This window comes from Sapajus apella, unplaced genomic scaffold (genome assembly GCF_009761245.1).
Source record: "Sapajus apella isolate SASKATOON/1434 unplaced genomic scaffold, GSC_monkey_1.0 scaffold51, whole genome shotgun sequence".
Lineage (NCBI taxonomy): Eukaryota > Metazoa > Chordata > Mammalia > Primates > Cebidae > Sapajus > Sapajus apella.
This window is the reverse complement of record NW_022436991.1, coordinates 2,564,361-2,583,111: the sequence shown is the minus strand read 5'-3', so window position 1 is coordinate 2,583,111 and position 18,751 is coordinate 2,564,361. Positions and strand designations below refer to the sequence as shown.

The 18,751-nt window shown below is 43.4% G+C and overlaps 1 protein-coding gene across 8 annotated transcripts in view; it reads left to right on the top strand.

The window, feature by feature from the left end:
- The window catches only part of SNX29 (sorting nexin 29), a 588,630-nt gene that overhangs the window by 203,753 nt on the left and 366,126 nt on the right, over positions 1-18,751 (top strand). For 6 of the 8 annotated variants that reach the window (XM_032243340.1, XM_032243341.1, XM_032243344.1 and 3 more), the window contains one exon: positions 13,644-13,726. The exons of the other annotated variants lie outside the window; for them this stretch is intronic. In XM_032243340.1, the coding sequence (XP_032099231.1) occupies positions 13,644-13,726 (83 nt within the window). The remainder of the gene's footprint in view (positions 1-13,643; positions 13,727-18,751) is intronic. 8 annotated transcript variants of the gene reach the window in all.

The following is an 18,751-nucleotide window of genomic DNA, read 5'->3' as shown; positions in this document are numbered from 1 at the left end:
TCATGTTTAATCTCTCTGCATGATCTAGGATGCAGTCCAGGATCAGGCATTGCCCTGAAGGGGCCTGTCTCTTGAATCTGGAATATCTCCACAGCTTCTTTGACTTTCATGACCTTAACTTTTTTTTTTTTTCTTCTTCCTTCCCGCTTCTGGCCAGTTGCTTGGTAGAATGTCCCTTAATTTGGGTTTGTCAGCTGTTTCTCATGATTAGATTCAGGTTATGTGTTTCTGACAGGATTTCAAAGGTTTTAATCCATCTCCATTTGGCCTAATGAAGAGACACTATAGCAAGTAGACTTCTGGTCTCACAGATGGCAACACTCAGTGCCAAGAGGTCACAGTCAAGAGAGATGTAGCACTCAGTGGCCAGGGCATACTGTGGCTCGCAGCTGTGTTGTGTTTGGCACGTGAGCTGTTTGAAAAACAGTGAATCACTGGTTAAAGGCCTGATGTGTCCCAGAGGAATCTGGACTTTCAGCTGCTCTTGAAGAGTTTGAAGATCTGGCCACACAAGGCCATATTTCTGTCTGCCTGGTATTGAGTTCTGGACGATGGGCACATGTTCTGTACTCTGCCATGGGCCCCACCACTCACAAGATGCCTCTGTGTGTGCCCCCCTGGCATGCTTCATTCTTCTGTTACCTCCCCTGTCCTTCTATGCCTGGGACACTCAAAGATCTGGGATAGAGCTCAGCATAGTGGCTTACGCCTGTAATCCCAGCACTTTGGGAGGCCAAAGTGGGTAGATCGCATGAGGCCAGGAGGTTCAGCCTGGCAAACGTGACGAAACCCCATCTCTACTAAAACTACGGAATTAGCTGGATGTGTACGCCTGTAATCCCAGCTACTTGGGAGGCTGAGGCAGGAGAATAGCTTGAACCCAGGAGGCAGAGGTTGCAGTGAGCCGAGGGCTTGCCACTGCACTCCAGCCCAGGTGACAGAGACTCTGTCTTTAAAACAAACAAACAAAAAAACCCGGGTTAGGCTCCCAGTTGCATTCTCTCCATCTGCTGCTCCTTATTCTTCTTGGGGCATGTCGGGGAAACAATTTTCTATTTCACAGCAGTTTCTCTTGCCCTTTCTTTCTCCCCCCACCCCCTTTTTTGAAGGTGTTTATTTGGGTTGCTAGACTTGTGTTTACTTACCTCTCCATGCAGTGGTACCGCTTTCATTTACTCCTTTAAAAGGTGAGTTGGCATATTGGAGGTACCTTGGGTATCCCAAACTGGCTTACATGGAAGTCTAGTTCAGTCTGTGAGAGGCTCCCTCACATTCCCATTGTTTTGGGAAATGCTGCATCCCTCAAACGACCTGAAGCAGCTGAGGGAAATTGGATAAGTATTTTCTGAAGGGGTGAAGGTGAATCCTCCATGCCATAGGAGTTAGCTAGGGGATCAGCGGGGTTGGGGATGGGGGAAGGGGACCCAGTAATTTGATGTCTAATCTGGAAATATGTCCAGGCGATGATTTGAATGTTATTCTAAGTGTTTCCCTAGTCCTCATTCCCTAGGAGAAAATAGATGACCTTGATTTGGAATATAATGATATTGGAGCCCTGGTTTGCATTTATTAATAACGATGATGCTAATGACAGCATATTAATAACTGCTAACATTTATTTAATACTTACCATATGCCAGACACTTTACGTGTATTTATATACACACATACTTAGTTCTCTCTATAGTTTCCGAAGGTAGGTACTTTCATCATCCCATTTTATGAATGCTAAACTGGGGCTTAGAGAAGTTAAGCAACTTGTCCAAGCTCACACAGGGGCAGAGCCAGCATTCCCATCAGGGCTGTCTGACCTCAAAGCAAACAGTTTTTTTCTTTTTTTTTGAGAGGAAATTATGCTCCTGTCGCCAGGGCTGTGCAGTGGCAAGATCTCGGCTGACTGCAACCTCTGCCTCCTGGGTTCAAGCGATTCCCCTGCCTCAGCCCCCCGAGTAGCTGGGATTACAGGCATGTGCCACCATACCCGACTAATTTTGTATTTTTAGTAGAGACAGTTTTTACAGGTTGGTCAGGCAGGTCTCAAACTCCTGACCTCAGGTGATCCGCCTGCCTGGGCCTCCCAAAGTGGTGCAACTACAGGTGTGAGCCACCTTGCCCAGCTGCAAACACTTTTTAACGGCACAAAGGGCTGACAGACTAACAAGTATGATTCGGGCTGTTAAGTTTGGAACCCTGTAATTTTCCCATTGCACTCAGGATATTTTGAGTGTATGTCATCTGTAATTAATTACCTTCTTGAGTGATGAGTTGTTTGGGCTATTTCCCTGGCTCTGGATATGCAGCACAGGGGCCAGTGTGCCATTCTGAATGGGATTTACCAGGTGGCTAATGAGATGGGGTTTATAAAATAGTGCAACGATGGTAAGGGGTAGAGAGCCCTAAAAATCAATCAAGCTTTTTACAGCTCTGTCCTCCACCCTCTCCAGCTGGCAGAGATGAGATGCCACACAGCTCAACCCAGAGAACAGCCAAAGAGGAAGGCAGACATCCTGGAATTTGAGCCCCCTGGCAGCCCTTGCCCTGTCTTATTAGAGAAAACTGGAAGGAAAGGAAAAGTTACCTAGACTTCTTCCATGTGGGCGAAAACCACTGTTGTCTGAACAGGGCTATGAGCAGTAATTGTTATCATTATGATATGGCAGGGGGTCACAGGGCAGGGAGTGGCTCCCAGGTGCCAGAGTGGCCCAGAAGTGTCTGGGAGGCTTGCTAAAATACAGATTCCAGGCTCCACCCGGAGAGCATGATTACAGAGAGGGGCGTGGGAATCTGCTTTTTACTTTGAAGTTTTTCACCCTTGAATCTGTTCATGTGTTTCCTACAAGCAAAACATTCTCCATTGTAACAACAATATAACAATCAGAGTTAGAAAATTAACATCGACACATTTCTGCTATCTAATCTTCACATTATGCTCAACTTTAACCAGTAGTCCCAGTAACGTCTTTTCTTGGAGAATGGTAGAGTCCAGAATGACACATTGTGTATAATTTTTATGTTTCGTGGGACTAGAACAATTGTCTCTTTACTTGACTTTCATGACCTTGACGTTTTTGAAGATCATAGGCCAGTTTATTGTCAGAATGTTCCTGCCTTTGGTTTGCTTGCTGTTTCCTTTTGATTAGATTCAGTTTATGCAACTTTGGTAGGAATGTTACAGCGTATTTCTAGTGCATCCTAGCAGGTGGTGCATGGCTTCAATTTGTTTCATGTCTGATGTTAACTTTGATCTTCTGATTAAAATGATGTCTGTTATGCTCCCTCCCTGTGGAGTTTCCCCTTTACAATTGATATGTATTCTGTAGGGAGGTTTTTGAGCTGTAAATATCCTATTATGCATTAAATTTTCCATTATTTAATATTGGATTCATCAGTTTGTATTTTATTCAGCTTATAATCCATTACTACCACTGTTTTGATGCTTGGATAGTCTCGGAGCATCTAAGCATCAAAACAGTGATAGTAATGGATTATAAGCTGAATCCATTCCATCCATCTCATTTGTCAGTGGGAACTCTTATTAGCTGGCTTCCGTATCCTTTTGAAATGGCCCTGTGTGTTCACACTGATACCTTCAATCCCTTTCTAACACCACCTTTGACTTCTCACTTTCTTACTTTACATATTCATTATTCTCTTTCCAGTGACAAGAAACCTGGCTCCAGTTTTCTGTAATTTATTTAGTTATTGATCCATCCCCTTGTAAGTTCATTTCTAATAGCTTTGGTCTGAATTGCTTGGGAATGGAAAGGCAGGGTTATGGGGAGATTTGCTCTCTGGAGAGGCTCCTCTGCTGTCTTCATTATAGAGATCCTCCATCCTCTGACTACATCTGGAAGGACCTTGGCCTAGTGCTGGAGGGTATAGGCTTTGGAGTTACCCAAATGTCAGTTCCACTTCCACTCCTGATTGACCTTGGCCAGTCACTATACTGAGCCTCCATTTCCTTCTGGACGAAGGCAATATTTCCTGGTACAGAGATAAATAAGACATGGATCCAACTCAGTCAGAAGACCTCCACCCAGGCAGGATGAAGGTATTTGAGAGGCAGACACCCAGATAGCACAACAGAGTGGGTCTATCCTGGGAACCAACAGCCTGAGAGCCTGTGGGGCTGACAGCTCTCCAAGACTGAAGGCCCCGAGCAGACTTTTATCCACTTATTTATTTGCTCTTAGACAGATGATTCGCATTAATACACAGGTGTTCCATATTTACTCATAGCTTAAAAATACATCAAGTAGGCAGCTGTTACCCACCTATCACTAATTACAAACTAAAAGTATCCTCCATAAGGGAGTCATGGGGGCAGAGAATGTTTCTCAACACATGGCCACTGTCTTCACGGATCTCATACTCTACATAGCGGAAGACGAGCACAAACCACAGCTATTAAAGTGTGAGACTTGTTAAGAGAAAAGCTTGTCTATAATGTGCTGGGGGTAGAAAAGGGAGATGTCACAAACTCCATGTGGTGGAGGCAGGTTTGGCAGGAAGGACTTCAAAGAGAAGAGGGCTTTTGAGGAGACACTTAAAAAATTTATAGCTGTTCACCAGGGGCCTGGGGCATATGGGAGAGTTGCAGACAGAGAATCAGATCAACCTTACCAAAAATGCAGGTGGCAGAAAGAGCTTGGCTGGTATAGGCAACAGGGAAGAGCTGTGATTGCCCAAATCCCAGAGTGGAGGTGGGGGGCCTGTGTTCAGTGGATGTTTCAGCTACTCTGGGAGCCCGGACAGCTGCAAGAGGAGGGGAGGGGGACGGGTCTAGCCTAGAGAGTGTGGTGTATTGGGTAACGGCGCAGCAGCCTGGGTAGAACCCGGGAGCAGCCTTTCCAAGGTGACGTTGTGGGGAAGGTGCTCTGGAAGTCATCCTTTGCTTTCCCTCTTGCCCCGTTGCTCTCAATACTAGAGGCGCTGGGTGGATGGGTTTATTCCTTTAGCCCTTATATTGATTGTTTCACAAAGATGGTGTAGAGCACTGGGCCCCAAGCTTTTTGCCACCAGGGACTGGTTTCACGGAAGACAATTTTTCCATGGGGATGGGGTGTTGGAATGGTTTTGGGATAAAACAGTTGCACCTCAGATCATCAGGCATTAGATTTTCATACGGAGTATCCAGTTTAGATCTTGCATGAGCAGTTCACAGTAGGGTTGGTGCTCCCGTCAGAATCTATGGCTGCTGCTGATCTGACGGGAGGCAGAGCTCAGGTGGCAATGCTTGCTCAGTGCTTGCTCACCTCCTGCTGTAGGCCCGATTCCTGACAGCCACAGTGGTTGGGGACCCCTGGTGTAGAGGACTGGTCTGGTTTCACTCTGAAGTCGCACTGTCTGGTCTGAGTCCCAGCTCTGCCACTCGTCAGCTTGTTACTTGCCAGGAACATTACTTAGCTCCTCTGTAGGTATCTCAGTCTGCAGGCATCTAAAAAGCTTTGCTTACCCCTCTCCCCTTCTCTCCTCCCCCACGCTGGACCAAGTGGTAGCTACTAGCATCATTGTTATGGTGACAGTTACTTGAGAGTGTGTGGGCAAAAGTGTTCTGTAAAGAGCAGTGCAAGACTGTGTGTTAGGCTCAGTGTAGCAGTAGGCTGAAGCGGTTATGATGCCTTAGAAAAGGTGGAGGGGTTGGAGTTGGCTTTTATTTTGCAATGAACTTGAGCTTTGAAGACTTAGGCCTGGCTGCAAACACCACAAAACCAGGCGATTTGTGCCTCCCTTCCTGCCTTTTATTGGTGCCTATTTTGGGGCAGTACTCATGGTCTTGGTTAGCCTGGCCACTGGGCCACTTTCTTCTTGTAGTTGGCTGTGGTTATGGTTTATGCCTGCTAAGTACCTGCTAGGCAGTAGATGTGAGGTCCCCTTGAGCTGTGCTTTTATGCATCTAGGGAAAGCATAATTCCCATAGGTATATCTTAATGTGGTGTTTTGATGCTTGTGAATTACCAAATGTTCTTAACAGGTTCGTTAGTTTTGTTGTGAGTAATTTTCTTTGAGTAGTGCTGTCTGAGGTTGCTGGTTATTTACTCTGACATTGGGGCAGGCATAATTGCTTTGACTTACAAACATTAATTATTGCAGTCACTGGAAGCTATTTGAGAGGTACTTGTCACCTACTCAATGATTTGCTTTCATTCCCATGCTTTTAAAGAAATCTGCAGGGTAGCCAGCAGGCATGTTTGGGGCTGGGAGTGTGAGGGAGTTGGCAAGGCTTTCCAGAATTGGACAGGCGAACATTTGAGTACTTCTCTCCATCTCCACGGCTGCCACTTCAGTCCTTTCAGTTCTGGCCACCATCGTTTTTTGCCTGGATAACTATAATAGCCTCCTGTCTTCCAGCTTCTTCTGTTGCCACCTCTGACTCCTTTTCCACGTAGCGTGTCTGCATTCCCCTGATTAATACCTTTTTAATAGATTTTTTTTTTTTTTTTTTTGCTTATGAATTGCAGTCTTGTTCTGTTGCCCAGGCTACGATGCAGTAGTCATCACAGCTCACTGCAGCCTGCAGCTCCTGTGTTCATGTGATCCTCCTGCCTCAGCTTCCTGAGAAACTGGGACTATAGGCACGTGACACCATGTCTGGCTAATTTTTAAATATATTTCATTTATTTTTTGAGATAAGGTCTCACTTTCACCCAGGCTGGAGTACAGTGGTGTGATCACTGCTCATTGCAGTCTCAAACTCCTGGGCTCAAGTAATTCTTCCACCTCAGCCTCCCCAGTTGCTGGGATTACAAGTGAACACCACTGTGCCTGGCTAATTAAAATTTTTTTTAAATAGTGATGTTGTCTTGCTATATTGCCCAGGCTGGTCTCAACCTCATAGGCTCAGGTGATCCTCCTGCTTCAGTGTCTGTAAGTGCTGGGATTACAGGCATGGGCCACTATGCCCAAAACATTTAGCATGATGTTTTTGGAGTTTCATCCAAGTTGTTGCCTATATCAATAGTGCATTCCTTTTTGTTGATGAGTGGATATTCCATTACTTAAATTCCATTACAGAAGTATATAATTCCATTATAGGAGTTTGAGATAGACCTAAGCAACATGTCAAAACCCCATCTCTACTAAAAATACAAAAATTAGCTGGGTCTGGTGGCGGGTGCCTATAACCCCAGCTACTTGGGAGGCTCAGGCAGAACAATCACTTGAACCCAGTAGGTGGAGGTTGCAGTGAGCTGAAATCACGCCACTGCACTCCAGCCTGGGCAACAAGAGTGAAACTGCATCTACCCCCACCACAAAAAACAAACAAATAAACAAACAAAACAAAACAAAAAAACCCAAGGCTTTCACAAAGCATATCCAGTTAAACTTTTTTTCTATTATGGAAGATGGTTTTAGTATTATTTCTCAGAACTCTTCCTTGCCTAACTCAGGTTAGGTATAATTTTCTCTGACATTTTCTTCTAAACTTTTTATAGTTTTAAATTATTTTACATTTGTTTGTGGTCCAATTTTAATTAGTAGTTGTATGAGGTGTGAGGTATCGGTTGAAGTTTATTTTTCTTGAGTGTATGAATGTCTTGTTGTTCCAAAATCATGTGTGGAAAAGACTGTCCTTTCTCCACAAGTGCCTTCCTACCTTTGTCACATCACTTGCTGTGTGTGTGGGGGGTTTATTTCCCTGATTCCTTTTTCTTTCTTGGTGTGTGTCTGTCATTTTGCCTGTATGACATTGGCTTGAGGGCTGTAGCTTTACAGGAAGTCTTAAAAGTGGGCAGTATGAGTCTTCCTGCTCTGTGCTGCTTTTCCAAAAATGATTTTGGCTATTTTCATTTCTTTGTCTTTCCATATGAATGTCGCAGTTGGTTAGTCTATAAAAAATCCTGTTGGGATTTAGATTGGGATGGCATTAAATTTATAGATCAATTTGGGGATAATTGATACCTTAATTGTTTTGAGTCTTCTAAGCCATGAACCTGGTATTTCCAGGTGTTTAGCTCTTTTTTGATTTCTTTGGTTAGCATTTTATAGTTTTCAGCATGTAGATCTTGGTTACATTTTGTTAGATTTATTTGAATTTGTTTCATTTTTTTGGAGCTATTATAAATGATTCTTTTTAAAAGTAATTTCTCTTCTAATTGTTCATTGGTAATGTTTAGAAATACAGTTAATATTCACATTTGACCCTGCGTTCTATGACATTGAAAACCTCGGTTATTCTGTGACCATTTTTGTTAATTTTTGGGATTTCCTGTGCAGACAGTCATGTCATCTGTGAATAGGGAAAGTTTTAGTTCTTCCTTGCTAATCTGTAGGGGTTTTTTTTGTGGGTGGGAAGGGCCTTATTTCCTCATCTAGAATCTATCGTGCTGAATAGGAGTAGTGAAGGAAGAATTGCTTGACTTGTTCTCAGTCTTCTGGGAAAATATTCAGCCTTTCATCATTGTGTGTGATGTGACTGTAGGATTTGGGGGTGGGTATTTCTTTAAAAAAAGGATTTGGGGGTGGGTATTTCTTTAAAAAAAGGATTTGGGGGTGGGTATTTCCTTTTCCTATAGTCAGACACATTTGGCTCACTGCAACCTCCACCTCCTGAGTTGAAGCAGTTCTTGTGCCTCAGCCTCCCGAGCAGCTGGGATTATAGGCGTGCACCACCGTGCCCAGCTCATTTTTGTATTTTTAGTAGTGACAGGGTTTGACCATGATGGCCAGGCTGGTCTTGAACTGCTGACCTCAGGTAATCCCCACCTGAGCCTTCCAAAATGCTGGGATTACAGGCATGAGTCACTGCCCCTGGCCTGGGGGTGGGTATTTCTAACCTTACCCTTAATACATTTTAAAAAGTGCTTTGTTGGAAAATTAAATAAAAAATTCCTATTTTATCATATAGAAATGAGTACTGTTAACATTATGGTCTGTATGTTTCCAGTGCAAACATATACCTCTAAATAGATGTAAGGGGTTATAGTAAATATACTTTGTACTCTGGTGCATTCAGTTAATGTTATATCAGTCTATTATAAATGTTCATCCCTGGGGCTAAAGATACATATTTATCATAACTTTGACAGTCCCATAGCATCCTATTAGAGGAGGATGCACTGTAACTTTTCCACCCACTCCTACATTAAAGACAAATAATTTGTAACCAGTGTCTTTTATATTCACAACATCTTTCTTTTCTGAATACGTTTGCTAGAAGTGGAGTTGCTAGGTCAGTAAACAGTTTTTGAGGCTGTTCATTCATATTTTCTAAAGCTCACCTGTGACCACTGCTTACATTTATGAGATGCCTGAGGGGGTTGGAAGCAAAGGATTGAGCTCCATAACTCGGGGAAAGTTCTTAGCATCTGTTAGCAAAACTAGCTGGTCCGGAGGATCCTGTTCACATCTGCACAGGAGTCTTAACCACCCAAGAGATTGTGCAGACCTGTGGTCTTCCTTGCTCACCTTGCTTCTGTCTTGTTGAGGCTGACAGGCTTCGGGGGATATAGTTGTGCTGGGGTTGAAGTCCCTGTTGGGGGGGGGCTCAGCCATTATTTCTATGTCTCTTTCATACATGCTCAGAAGGTTTCCGAGGACTTTCATAGGTCAAATGCATTTAATTATCTGATCAATTTCATGATCTCATGAGGTGTCACATGAAAAGGCATTTTTATTTGATCATAATGGAGACCTATGTAGTGATAAGAGCAGTAAGTTCTTTGTGATTTCTGTCTACAAATTCAAGTCCTGTCGGTTGCAAATTAGTCATTTAAATTCTGGGAATCATTTTCTTGGGATGGTAACATGCCAAGTTTAAAAAAAAAAAAAAAAAAAAAAGCTAGGGTGAGGGAAAAGCTCTCTGGTTTGCTGTGTTCCTGCTTCCTCTCCCTGTATCTCAGGCCTGGTTTGTTTTACTCATTGGCAAATCTTGTCTGACTGCTGTGGGTCTTCAAATCTGTGTTCCATCCTAAGAGATGCTCTATGGCAAAGGAATCTCAGCAGCAAAAGTTACAGAATAGTGGCGTGCATAGAATTACACACGCTGTGCCCTGGTTCATTTCCTGGTTGTGATATTGCCCTGTAGTTACATAAGATAAACCTCTGGGGGAAAGTAGGCCAAGGGTATGCATGACCTCTTGGTGTGATCTCTGTTACTTCCTTTAAACCTACGGTTGTTTCAAAATAAAAATGAAAAAATGAGGCCCAATGCCTGTAATCGCAGCATCTTGGGAGGCTAAGACAGGTGGATCGCTTGAGGCCAAGAGTTCGAGGTGAGCCTTGGCAATGCAGGGAGATCCTGTCTCTACAAAAAATATGAAAGAATTAGTTGGGCATGGTAACATACCCTGGTAGTCCCAATTACTCAGGAGGCTGGACCCAGGAGGCTGAGGCTGCAGTAGGCCATAATTGTGCCACTGTACTCCAGCCTGGGAAACAGAGCAAGACCCTGTCTTAAAGCCCCCCCAAACCCAACAAGACGTAGTACATTGTGGGGGTCAGAGGCAGAGCCAGTTTCCTCTTGAAGTGGTCAGCATGCCAGCCAGATGTTTGAGTTTCATTCAGAGGGATTTCAGTGGTCCAGAGACCTGAGAGTGTTAATTTCTCACAAAGTCAAACAGTTTTGCTGGTACAAAGTTGGCTGGGGTGAATTTGTGGCTCCCGAAGTTGTCCATCCAGTGGCTGGTTTGTCATCATTTTGATGGATGTCTGATTTGTTTTAGAAACCTTGGTTTCGTTGTGTTAGGTTTTTTTTTTTCTTTTTAGATGGGGCCTCTTCCTGTTGCCCAGGCTGGAGTGCTGTGGTATGATCTCAGCTCACTGCAGCCTCTGCCTCCTGTGTTCAAGGCGATTCTTCTGCCGTAGCCTCCCAAGTAGCTGGGATTACAGTTGCGCAACACGACGCCCTGCTAATTTTTATATTTTCAGTAGAGACAGGGTTTCACCATGTTGGCCAGGCTGATCTTCAACTCCTGACCTCAAGTGATTTGCTTGCCTCAGCCTCCCAAAGTGCTGGGATTACAGATGTGAGCTACTGCACCCAGCCAGGTGTGATTTTTAGATGGAATCTTAACACACTATTAAAAGATTCCTTCAAAATAGTAGAAAAGCAGCTATTTGAAGCATTTTAGTGCTGGTCACAGAGTTGAAGTTGAACAGGGAAGCTGAGGATCAGCCCGACTACTGTAAGCAAGTGAGAGGAGTCCTCGCCGCCAAACATCGACATGGCTTGTGTTGGCCATGGGGCCTCTCGGAAAATGTTCTTCAATGAACTATGGTTTAGAAATGGGTATAAATTGCTTTCTTTCCCTGGTTTTAAGATATGTGACTTGAATTCACATGTGGAGACTGGGAGTAGGCTGAGCTGCAGGATGATGGCTAAAGGAATCCTAGAAAACATGCTCTATAGTCTAATGGCTCAAGCCTGTAATGCCAGCACTTGGGAAGGCTGGGGTGGGTGGATCATTTGAGGTCAGGAGTTCGAGACCAGCCTGGCCAACATGGTGAAACTCTGTCTCTATTAAAAATACAAAAATTAGACAGACGTGTTGGTGTGCGCCTGTAATCTCAGTTACTTGGGTTGCTGAGGCAGGAGAATTGCTTGAACCTGGGAGGCTGAGGTTGCAGTGAGTCAAGATCACCTCACTGTACTCTAGCCTGGGCGACAGAGTGAGACTCTGTCTCAGAAACAAACAGACAAACAAAAAAACATGCTGTACAATCCCCATCAGGGAAGATTTTCTCTCGTAAACGTTTTGAGGGCTTGTTATTTAGTTTCAAACATTTGCTATTCATGTCACAGATGGAAGAAGTGCAAACACCTGTGGAGGCATCCATGACAGGCTTTGTCTAGGATGAGGGGATAACTAAGGGACTCCCTTGTGGCTTACTTTCTCCAGAGCTTCGAAGATAGGGTTGGCAGGTCTATGGTAGTGTCTGAGTTTGATTCCGATGTTTTTATCTGCCAAAATACAGCACAGAGAAGCAAAATACAAAGAAAATGCTGTCGTCGTGGGCTGAGATGTAGTCAGATGCATTGAAAACAGACACTCAGCCCCAGGGATGAGCAGTCTCAAGTTTTTCAACTAAGTCAGTGTTTGGTGTATCTGTACCAGTGTGTGGTATTTCCATTCGTAAATAGACTGAGAGGCTTACTGTGGTGCATTATTACATGAGACGACCCAGTCTCAGAAAAATTGATACTATCCTGTCCTAGAAGCTCTGAATATATTGGATTGATAGTGATTGTTAGAGCATGGAGGAATGCCTGAAAGGTATATACTAGGTTTTTACCATTGGTTACTGTGGGGAAATGTTGAAGGGAACAGTAAACAAGGGAAAAAAATCCTCAAACATTGTGTGAATACACAAAGCAAATTGATGTGAAGAATGTTTAATCCCCCATAAAATTATTTAGAATGTGTGTGTGCACCTAGAGAAATAATAGGATGGATATAAAAATGTTAATGGGGTTTATTTCAAGGCATTGGGGTGTTTGCATGTGTTTGCATTTCTTCTTAAATGTGTTCTGATTGGGTATTTTGCAATGAGCATTTTTATTTTTATAATCACAGAAGAAGCCCAGTCTCCAGCACTTTTCAGTGCAAGGAAAGAAAAAATATAGCACATTGAAAGGCACTTAGGCTAAAGACCTGAGGTGTAGGGGGTGGGGGCAGAAAGAGAAAATGTGGAAGAGGTATTTCCCTCTCGTAGAGCTGGTTGGAAACCAAGTCTGAATCTTAAAGAAGATGGCACAAAGTCCTCACCTGGGGGCAGGGAGACCTGGGTTCAGATCTTGCTAGTATGTTTTACTGGCGTCCTTGGTCAGAAACCTTACTCATCCAACTCCTGTCTTGTAAAATGAGGAGAATACTGCAGGCCATTGTGCATTTTTCTACTCAATGAAGCATCTTTCCACTGAATGACGAATGAATGGACAAGTGAATGGATGGATGCATGCTTGATTCAGAGAGACATATGTAAAGCCTAAATCCTCAACAAATGGCAGTTTTTTCCCCATTGATCCTCACATTCTGTTGTCAGCCAGTGTACCCAGGAAGTGAATTCAGTAGGTGGGGTCCTGTCATAACCTGGGTTCTGTGTTCCTTAGTGTAATCTTACATGGGGGTGGATGTGGACTTGGTCAAACTGTTTCTCCTTATGCCTCAATTTCCTTATTTGTAAAATGAAGGTTGTGTTAGTGCCTTGGAAGGATTCAAGGAGATACCATACAAACACTTGACATGATGCCTGGCAGATAATAACTGTTTACTATATGTCACAGTTGATGAAAAGATTAAGAGCATTCCCTAGGGTGAATGCATAGTACTCAGTACATGCTTTTGTAAATGGAGAGAAGACTAGAGTTCCTGACACTGAATAAACATCTGATAGATAGGTAGCTTCAAATACTCTAAGCACAGCCTGTGTACATGTTCTGAATTTGTGGACACTGAAACCAATTGGTGCTTTTCTGTCTTGTGAAAGAACAGTTCTTAAAGGCATTCTGCAAACGTGCCCTTGGTAACAGCCTTCTCCTGTGATGATCTCTAAACCATGAGAATATATTAACATTTATAACATGCAAATTTTGTTGTTTTTTTTTTTTTTTACACAAATTTACCACCCACCCCCTCCCCTTGCCATGGGTCCATGTTGTCACTTTTTAAATTTATATCTTTTAACGTTTTTTGTACCTGCAGGGAAAACGAGGTGCTCAAAGTACAGCTGAAGAAGTATGTAGGAGCTGTCCAGATGCTGAAAAGAGAAGGTCAAACAGCTGACGGTGAGGGGGAACCTGAGCCCGGGTTGGGAGGGGCTGGGCTTTTTTATGAACACCCCTACCTGGCAAACAGTAGACCTTGAACATGTGATGAGTGCATTTGTGGATGGATTAGGATAATGGTGCTGCTCAGGATTCCAGAAAATGAATCAGGTGGAAAAAACCGATGCATATTCCTGCAACATGTGTGACTAATATTGTAAGACTCATTTGCTAGACTATTAGCAACAGTTGTATATATTTGTGTACTTAGGGAATTTTATGTCCAGAGTCTTGAGACAGTTGCATGGCAGTGAACTTTGTGGTATGATGAAGTCACAGCAGACCATGAGTGCAAGCAACAGAAAGCCAAGATGGTAGATAATGAGAGCGGTGCACTTAGGCTGATCACGTTCCAATCCTAGCTCTAGTTAAGTTTTACAATCTCTCTGCACCTCAGTTTTTTCATCTGTACAAAGAGGTTGGTTGACAGTGCTTTCCTCATGAGGCAGTTCATGTGGACATCTTAGCATAATGCCTACCACAGTGTAAGTGCTGGATAAATTTTAGCTATTGTTATTGTTACTATTAATCAGAAATTCCAGTAGACAGAAGAACAATCATGATGATCTCACCAAACGAGGTAGGGCCATGTACTGCTTCTAAAATCTCCTAAAATATTTCTCAGGGCAGCCTGAAGAAAAGATTTTAAGCTCTGGCTGATGTGTTTTTCCAAAAGACCATAACAAAATTTCCTTAAAGACAAGCTCATAGATTGTGGCTGTTTTAACAAACGGTGGGCATTCCACATTCACAGATTTTTTTTTTTTTTTTTTTGAGACAGAGTCTTACCCTTCTGCTCAGGATGGAGTACAGTGATGCAATCTCAGGTCACTGCATCCTCTGCCTCCCAGATTCAAGCAGTTCTCCTGGCTCAGCCTCCCAAGTAGCTGGGATTACAGGTGTCTGCCACCACGCCTAGCTAATTTTTGTATTTTTAGTAGAGATGGGGTATCACCGTGTTGGCCAGGCTGGTCTTGAACTACTGATCTCGAACTACTGATCTCAGGTGATCCACCTGCCTCGGCCTCCCAAAATGCTGGGATTACAGGTGTGAGCTACCACACCTGTTCGACATGTTTTCAGAGTCAACCAAACTGAATTCATGTTCACGTGACTGCCTGACCGCTTGGAATTCTTTTCTCATATGTACCAGGACATCACAACAGTTTCATAAGGGTGTTCTGAGGGTTTTCCAAAACAATGAATGCAGAGTTTCTGGTATGGTCTCTGTCGTATAATTAATGGTTGTTATTTTCCTGTGTGATGGAGACAGGAGAGGATTGGAATCTGGCTATGGCTTATTTAGTAGTAGAATAAAGGCATGAATGTTTCTGAAGCTTGTGTATTTCTTTTGGTTCCCATTTGATCGGAATCAGCTTATTGGTGATACTATTTTATAACATGCCTTGCTTCATTCATATTTGGTGTGTATCTGTGGTCATTCTGGGGTTTATCAGTGCAGAATTAATCTTCTTTCTCTGTGGGCTCATGCCCTTTTCATACAGATACTGTTATTAGGCCCTGAATTCATTTCATTATACAGAATTATTTATATGCTGGTCTTCTAAGTGTTTACCTCTCATCTCTGTTTCCTCAGCAACTGACTTTTTAGTCATTCATTACATGTTTTGAATGAGTAGTATTTGTCTAGCCCTTTTACCCTTTCCAAGCAAGTTCAAATGCACTCTGATTTGACTCGGTAACCTTGTGATGAGTAGGTATTTTTCCATTATTTTAAAGTTTGTTATTAGAGGCTTAGGAGAGCTTAAGGGGCTGGTACATGTATCTGTGGAGGAAATGAACTTGGGCATTTTTCTCCAAACCTCTGATACTTTGCATTGTAAAGTTTTTTTAAACTTTGCTATGCAGAGGAATTGCCTGGGGAGCCCATTAAATATGCCTCTCTCCAGGAACCTGCCTCTGGGAGTTAATCCAGTGGATTTAGGATGAGGCCCTAGATTAGCACGTCTAGGTATGTGACTCCAATGCAGGTGACCTGTGGACAGCACCACCACCTTTTGTGAAATCTGCATGTTACTTACACAGAACTTGGATTCAATACAAGACAAAGTTGGGTTAAAAAGAAACACCACTGGGCTTGCTTTTGATTTGAAAACCTCATTGGTACACAGTGCATTTCTAAGTAGGAAAATTTTGAGCATGATTCTCCCCAAATGGGCCTATGGAACCTACAGTGTACAGAATGGTTTTTCATGGCAGCTGAAGTTCCATTTCCCTAGACCCATCCTGAGTGCCCTGAGCCACAGCTAGGTATGAGCCATTTCAGGATGTAGTTATAACAGCTCTGACATGGATTAGAGCCGAGGTGGTTACATACATACCGCACCTTCACCCAGCAGCAGTCTCTTAGTCTTCTTTCTCTGACCTTGTAATTCAAGACCATGTCACCTTCTCTGTGAGTTCTCCTTCAGTGGAAGGTTTCTAGGAAAACCCTCAAGTGTGGACATGTACCTGTGTTTCATTGTTGCTTGTGTAAGTCCTGCAATTTAATCCTTCTCTCACTTTAAATATTAGCACCAGCTGTGTGCCAGACACACAGCCTTATTAAAAGACAGCTCTTTGAAAAATTGCCCACTGGCTTCAATAGTTTATTGTCTAACTTCAACTGATGTCACCTATTACCCAAAGAAATTGGAACTCAATCCTCAGCCCCAGCTAGTTACTGCCTCTGTTTGTGGAAATCTGTTGAGTGTGCATTGGCCAGGCTGTGGCGGCTCCTGGTGTTTGCGAGTTGGAGGAGCCAGGGGTAGAGAGTGATTGGAGAGGGGGTAGTTCTTTCTCCATCTATGATTTCCTTGGTTCCCAGCGTTGGGGCCTAGCTTCTCAAACTCTGGGTAGGAACTTAGATGCACTTTCTGTAATATAAGCGTTTTAGTTTGAGGATATATAAAGAATGTTTTTGTCTTTCGGAAATAAGTTGTTGATGACATTGTGAGCTGCCAGTAGGGAAAAGAGTGAACAGCCATTTAAGCCCCAAACGCCTTCTGGGTTGAATAGATTGCTGAGTGCTATTCAGGGGTCACCACCTGCATTATTACATTCTTATGGAAAATGCCTCCAGGATTTAAACAAAACAACTTAAAATGAACTTTTAGAATAGACATTGATAATCGCTAATTTTACAAATTTCAGATTCCCCCCTTCTTTTTTTCTTTTTCTGTTTGTTTGGAAGCCTGATCTAGTTCCTCAAAGAAAATAATTATTTAAGTAGCAAAATGAGGACTGGAATTTGGGTATCTTCATTACATAATGGAAAGAGTTTCTCCCCCACAATGTGGTCCGTAAGTGAGTTTGGTTTATTTGCCTCTCAGGTGCTGTTTTTCCTTGGTGATGTCAGATTTGCCAAAAGCTTTAGACCTTTATTTGTGCTTTTGTGTGTCTCTCCCCTTAGGGCAGGTTGTCCTGGTGCTCTTCCTTCAGGGTTAGAACCTTGGTGTAAGGGCTGCCATATCCATGAGGAACTCGCCTGGCAGTTCCACTTCCATTGTAACTCTTACTGGTCATTTGATCAATTCTGTTGTTAATGGTATTGGACACCCTCTCTCCTCTCCAATGTAGGGAAGTTTCACTTACGGACAGAGAGCAGGAGATCACTGTGAAAAGTCATGCTTTCATTTTGGGCTTATTGCTGAAATTTTAAAACAAAATGTTTTCAAGTTGGCTTCCTGCTGGCAGAGGCCCCTTGGCAGCTCCCTGAGGGGTCTGGGGAGAGCAGGTGCATCACGTCAACCTTAGGGCTGTGTGGACAAGACAGGCTTATTAGGAGCAGACTCCATTAGCCAAGCACATAGACAGTGATAGACACCAGAATACTTGACTCAACAGTAGTGAGACACAGGGCTGTTGGGTAGACCAGAAGCTGTGTCCTCTCTCTCGCTCATATTCTTGGGAAGCTGGAGTCTCACCTGTTGGTACTCGGAGAGTTGGAAAGGAGGAAGTAGTGGGGTGGTTCAGATGTTTAGTGGCATCGGGCCTGATGGAAGTGTGTCCAGCACTTGGAACAGGAAAGGTCTTTGGACCCTGGCAAGCTCTCACTTGGAGAGCCAGTTTCTGCTCTTTACACCGCCTTTTTCTGTTAAAAATTCATTGATTGATTGATTCATTCATTCATTCATTCTTCTGCTCTTTACCATGCCTTTTTCCTTTAAAAATTCCTCCCTACCTTCCTCTCTCCCTCCCTCTTTCCCTCTTCCCCCCTTCTCCCCCATCCCATGGAAGAGAGCTTTTTCTTTTTCTAGCTTATGGATTATTAGAGAGCCCTGAGTAGCGCCAGTTCTGCCGGGGATGTCAGTTGGCATTGAGGGAGCAAGGTTGGTTGTTACATGAGATGCTTACATGTTCTGTTCTTATCATATAACAAGTGGTCAGCAAATTGTAACTTTGTTTTAATGTGTAGCCATGGTTCTTCTCTTTCCCCCTCAAGTTCTCTATAAGAAATAGATGCAGGAATTAGACTAATGTGATCAAAGTAACATTTTCATTACTGGCGGTCGATTGGAGACTCGGGCTTGGCCTTAGAACACTGATTTCCATAACTAGACCCGATAATCTCTCCTGTGAGGTGTCAGTGGGTCTTCAGAATTACTTGTCACTCATTCAGGGCCTAAGGGGAGAGAGTCCATGGGGGTGTTTTAACTTTTTTTTCCTTTTTTTGAGACAGAGTCTCGCTCTGTTGCCCAAGCTGGAGTGCAGTGGCCTGATCTCAGCTCACTGCAACCTCCGCCTCCCAGGTTCCAAAGATTCGCTTGCCTTAGCCTCTGGAGTAGCTAGGATTACAGGTACGTGCCATCATACCCAGCTAATTTTTGTATTTTTAGTATAGGTGAGGTTTTGCCATGTTTGGCATGCTGGTCTCGCCCTCCTGACCTCAGGTGATCTGCCTGCCTCGGCCTCCCAAAGTATTGGGATTACAGGTGTGATCCACCATGTCCGGCCTGATCCTGTCTCTAAACAAAAAAAAAAAAA